This window comes from Paramisgurnus dabryanus, chromosome 5, assembly GCF_030506205.2.
Source record: "Paramisgurnus dabryanus chromosome 5, PD_genome_1.1, whole genome shotgun sequence".
Taxonomy (NCBI): domain Eukaryota; kingdom Metazoa; phylum Chordata; class Actinopteri; order Cypriniformes; family Cobitidae; genus Paramisgurnus; species Paramisgurnus dabryanus.
The window spans coordinates 18,828,631-18,834,630 of record NC_133341.1 but is presented as its reverse complement, the minus strand read 5'-3'; the positions used below and the strand labels follow the sequence as shown (position 1 = coordinate 18,834,630).

Sequence of the window (6,000 nt, the reverse complement as noted above, 5' to 3'; positions counted from 1 at the left end):
CAATTAATAGGGCACGCTTTATAAATTATGCCCCTGGTCCCTATCCCAACCCATGCGCACACACATAGATAATTTGACGATGTAAATTCGTAGTCAGGGACACCCCTAAAAAAGCATACCTACGTATTAGCCCAACACTGCTTATTTGCAGCCCAGAGGTAGTGGCAGTTGCTGTAGTTTCTTTTTTTAATCCATTTTCGAATGTCCATGGTGAAATTAGTTAATGCATATAAAACCTTGAAATTATGAAATGTTCGTAGCCTTCATGTTTGCTTTCCGTAGTGCAATTTACATTTACAAACTTAGTCAAGTGAACATTGAAAATTCGACCTTGCCTCACAGACCGCCCTTAACTAAAATACTGCTATTTTAGCTTATTATTCACTTTAAGAAAAACAATACAATAAGCAAATGTGATTTTTAAATAGCACAATTTATAATTAAAATCACATCAACATTAATGGTGATCTGAGGGGGCGGGACAGTGCAAACTAAATAAGAAAAAAACTGGCTAACTTTAAAAATGGAGAATAATAATTTTTCAATGACATTTTTGAGGGGTAATATTCTTCCTATGTCTTTGTATTAATCAACTTAACGTCTGGGCTTTAGCATTCCTTACCAACATAAACTGGACACATTTAGGTTTATTTTTTCTTTAATCATTACATAATTATTGTCAGTGGCATCACAAGGTCCTTTATAAATTTCTGTATTCCACAAGAAATTTAATACTCAAAATCAAATGACTCCAAAGCAAAAAACCTGATCGGGACCATCCCTACTAGGTTGTCCCTTGTTTTGTTACTCTAATTGGAAAACGTGAATAAAAAAGATTTAAGCATAATATTAAAAACCTAGAATCGCCCCTAATTATTGCAAAGTTTTTTGCAACTAAGTGATGGTAATTACAATGTGACCAAAAACGTGGAAAATAATGATCTCTAAGTATAAAGGGAAGTCTCAGCGTTAACTTAGTAATGCATTTCTTATCAGTCACTTGCCTCGTAAACTTGTGTCAGTTCAAATAATTTGAGATAATAATTTTGAAATAATTTTAACAGCTTTTTTGCTAAATGAAGTAGATGTTTTGAGAAAAATTGTTAAATGAATAGTCTACAAAGTGACTAATAAATTAAGCAGCTTGCCCCACCTATAATAAAATAGGCTATCCTGCAATAGTGTTGGGCAATATGCCCCATTTTGAGATCGTCTTATCGTCAGCCTGTGAGATCGGTGGTCGGGGTGGGGGGCAGTAGTTTACTCATTTATTTAATTGTTCATATTTGACTCATCTATGACAAGTCACTTGACTGGTGGATAAAACTCTTGTCTTCATCATTCCTTTGCATTATTACTTTTTTTTGTGCACTGGTTAGCTTTGCCAAACAGCCAGTCAGAATTAGTTAGAACTAGGGCTGTACAGATGAATCGTGTCCCATTAAAAAGGCCTGTCTGAAATAGATTCTGGATCACAAGGCTGCGATTCTGTGTTTCATGCACAGCTTGTGCGTATACTACGGCATTTGGTCAGTAGGAAGTCCTTCTCCATCTAAAACTATCTGCACAAGAGTGCCCCCTTGGCTTTGGGATGTGCCGGGATTTCACTGTAATTCATTAAAATTCATTCATTGAAAAAACGCGCATTTGTCAGAACACCTTAAAATGAAGTCAAAGGACGATCAAAACAGTGAGCTGGTGTGTCACTAGTGTGTAATCTAAAAAAAAAAAGGAAATTTGTAACTCACCGAAATGGTTTTCCAGTCTCCCTCTAGAAAATTTCTCAGTGGTGTGAGGAAGTTAATGGCTGATGTCTGAAGGAGTTCTCTCTCTGCTCCACCCAATCTTTTCTGATATTCTCCAACAGTGATCAAAGTGCTGCCTGAAATCACAAGCAAAGAATTCTCAAATATAAGGAACTACTGTTTTCTGCAAATTCAATGTACGTTTGTCTTAAGTCTCAAGAGTTTGTAACAGTTCAAAGATGAGTGGACTAGATATTGGGTTAAAACAGCTCTCCAAAAATAATAGACAGACATACATGAATTATTAATTAGAAAAGTTGTTAATTTTGTGAACAAACAGCTCCATCTTTGTCCTTTATTAAGAAATAGTGGAAGCAAATATTTCGCCCATTGTTATAAAATATAGCTGTTGCTGAATTTCTATGTAAAACGGACCATTCCATCATTGCTCAGAGGAACAACGCAATTTGATTTAAAAGTTTATTTGAGAGGGGAAAACTTAAAGAAATCCAGCAAAGTTAGGATGCTCAGCTAAAATGATCTCAGATGCTTTTAAACGGCAACAAAACTGTAATACAAAATACACTCCAAATACCTTACCCTTACTAGATTTATTGCACCATGCACTTTACTGGTTTTTTTTTAGGGGTATTCAGGGGAGTTATGTTATATTATGTTAAAAGTAATGAACAATTTAAGGGGATGTAAATTGTAAACTCATAATGTAAATAGGTGATCAACTTAAAACCATATGTCTGTCTGTTTTTGTTCTATCAACATTTCATTATTATTCTGTAACAATGACAAATAAACTGAACTGAAAAACCCATAAAACACACAAAAGAAAACACGCAACTTTAGTCGTTTAGTTAACTAATCGGGTTGATGCCGTCTTTGTCAACTGACATTCTCATTGGTCGACCAGTTGCATAATTTATTTATTTTTACCAATAAAGACATTTTCATTGATTTACTCCTTTATATTTATTCCTTTTTAAGCAGTTATATTTAACTGTATTCTAAATTTTTATCCCCAACTTTAAATGCTTTAATTTAGGCTATTTTGGAACAGCACCACAGTTTAGGGTACCACTCATGTGGCTGCACTGCTACTTCACGCTCAGTAAGGAATATAGATAGTTTTGCTGTATTCATTCAGTTCGAACGCTACTTGTTTTGGCTTTAGTCAGCAAAACACAGTCACAAGGTTTGCGAAAAGTAAACACTCCAGGCTATTTTTTGGTAAATTCCTTCATTTGAATAGTAAATAAAATACAGTAATAAAATAATTCAAATGAAAGTCTCTACTGATTGTGTTCCAAATTATTAACATTTAAGTCTTTTAGGCTAACAGTAAAGTGCAGATTAAGTTTTGTTTTTGTAAATCCTCAGACACGATTTTTACCACTTAATAAAGTTTTGCTTTATAGAAAGCATTTCTTTCAAATGAATTTTGTTTTGTATAAATTGTTTCTTAATTTTAATAAATGTTTTATCAACCAATTGTATGCATTTAATAAATAAAAAGCAAATATAGCAGACAATATAATAACCGTGCATGGATGCGCCTGCACGGCGCGTTCACTTGCATTGCATTGTTAACTAGAACGCACCTCATTATAAATTAATGTGCCTGTTTTTTTTCCATTCGTTTTATCGTGTTGCAATCTATTTGGCAACATGCCGCATAAGATTGGCTTATATTTGGAAATACATTACATATACATTTCAGTTGTAACAGATAAGGTGATGAAGATCATCCTCTTTCTTTATTATTGTTAGCACTACCTCAAACTAAAGCGGCGTCTCTTCAGAGCTGTCATTTTCTTAAATGAGCTGCGGCAATGTTCCAAATGAGCTTCTAAAGCTTGACAAACGACTTTATTTTCAACACGATCACCTTTTACCCAAAGCATTTAGAAACTAAGGAGCCATTTGTCCTCCGATTCTGCGTTTGCGTTTTCCGTACAGATGAAGCGTTTGAAAATAACCTAAAAAAATGTAACAAAACGAAAATAAACCTATAGCCCTTCCTACTACAGCATATTATTAATAGTTTTAGGCTATTTTTGTGTGTGTTTGTTTTAAAACAGCTAGATCGGCTGGACAAAAGTTAACCCATAGCTTTGAGAGTAAAGAAAAATATGCAGCCTGTATAAACAAGAGCTTTGTTAGGATTTTTCATTATTTGGCAGTTTTAGCAGTTATATTTTTTGTAGCGTGTGGTGTGGTCAGGTGCGCAATTGTGACTGTCACTATAGACCTAGGAGTCCTAGTGTTGTAGTCAAGACCACCTAAACCGAGACCAAGTAATGACCAAGACAGGCCGAGACCGAGACAAGACCAAGACTTTAAAGGGTCAAGACCGAGTCAAGACCGAGACGGAGTCAAGACCAAGACCAAGTCAAGACCAAGACCATTGCAAGTCACTGCATTAAAACACTTATGATAAAATGTGGAATATGCATATGATAAGGCACTTCTTGTCTGTCTGTCTGTGTGTGTGTGTGTGTGTGTGCGCGCGTGCGTGTGCGTGAGTGTGTGTGCGTGCGTGCGTGCGTGCGCGTGCGTGCATCATCAGAGAAGTTGATAAAATAATCAAAGGCATTGCAGATATGTGGGAATTTCACTGATTTGGTTTAGCCACCGATCCATTTTTACGTTATTATAACAGAATGGCAAGAACTGATATCACAGTTTCACAAGTTCATTAAAAATCTACTTAAATAAGTGATAATTTTGTATAAACACTTGCCTAGTTTAGGTCATCTTTTGGCGGACCACTTGGGGGGTTTGGCGGACCACACTTTAAGAATTACTGCTCTATGACAATTGTTTAATAAATGTTCAATCAAAATGCAAAACATTGCGTTTTTTTTAGTCGACTAATCGTTGCGCAGGGCAGGACTTTGGTCAACTACAGCCCTACTACCATGTTGGGCATATTAATCGTATACAAGGGAACATGGATCAGTTTGAGTACATCAGAATACAAAAGAGAAAATGCCCCTAAAATGAGTGTTTCACAAGACAACAACCCCAAACCCACAAGCAAGAGGGCAAAATCTTGGTTCCAGACAAAAAGGATTGAGGTTATGGGGTGCCCAGCTCAATCCCCTGATCTCTACCCCATTGAGAACTTGTGGGGTGACATAACAAATGCAGTTTCTGAAGCAAAAACTAAAAATTGACAGGAACTGTGTATCCTGGGATGAAATATCTGTTTCTAGGTGCCAGAAGTCAGCTAACGATTTGACACAGATGTGCAGCAGTTATCAACAACCAGGGTTATGCAACTAAATATTAGTCATTCAATTTTAGTGAAGTTAAAACAGTCTCTGGATAATTTATGCAAGAACCACGTGAGAATGCAAGAACCACGAGGCCGGTGTTTTTACCGCCAGCGATAAAACATGAATGATGACGGGTCTGTCAGAGATGCAGCTCGACGGAAATGTTAACTATGCACGGTTAGTCTTGATTTTTCTTAACATTTGCTAACAACCAAATAAGTGAACATAAATGATTTCAATCAAGTTTCTTCTAAATATTGAAATCAACTAATTGATAACCTTAGTTTGCAAATAATATAACCAAGTCAAGTAACAGCTTATTTACTTTGTTTTCATAGCTAATTCATTATTTGTTTATGGTCATGTGGTGTGTTTATAAGTATGTGGGAGACATTAAAAGTAACATTAGCTTGCTGTTATCATGTGTGTATTACTTTGGCTCACAGTGTAGCCTCAGACCTTTACATCTTTCAACAGGTAGATTAACATTATTCATATCTACAAGTATTTGTACATGCCACCACCTGTTTACATAATGCACGAAGGTGGAAATAATTAGTAAAATCATTTTATACACTATGATATAGACATGCATTCCAACACTATCTTCGATCTTTAGATTTTTTAAATTTTTTAAGTAAACGACTCATCTGATGAGAAACCACGGCAGGAATCTCATCCTGTTCACACAAGTAAATATTTTTAAGGGAATGACCAAATTATGTTTTGATTGAGTTCAAAGTTATGATTAAGTCAAAAATTATGTTTTTCTTTTTCCAGTGCTGCTGAGGAGGTCATTGTCTGCCAAAGCCAGCTGATGTCTGTTGTACCATAACTTGTATATATATATAGCACTGGAAAAAGAAAAACATTATTTTTGACTTAATCATAACTTTGAACTTAATCAAAACATAATTTGGTCATTCCCAAAAAAATATCAGAAATAAATAAACGGAGGACTG

The 6,000-nt window shown here is 35.4% G+C and overlaps 1 protein-coding gene across 7 annotated transcripts in view; it reads right to left on the bottom strand.

The window, feature by feature from the left end:
* sh3glb2b (SH3-domain GRB2-like endophilin B2b) overlaps positions 1 to 6,000 on the bottom strand; it is a 53,976-nt gene that overhangs the window by 27,369 nt on the left and 20,607 nt on the right. For all 7 annotated transcript variants that reach the window (XM_065250147.1, XM_065250148.2, XM_065250149.1 and 4 more), the window contains exon 4: positions 1,749 to 1,882. In XM_065250147.1, coding sequence (XP_065106219.1) covers positions 1,749 to 1,882 — 134 coding nt within the window. The remainder of the gene's footprint in view (positions 1 to 1,748; positions 1,883 to 6,000) is intronic.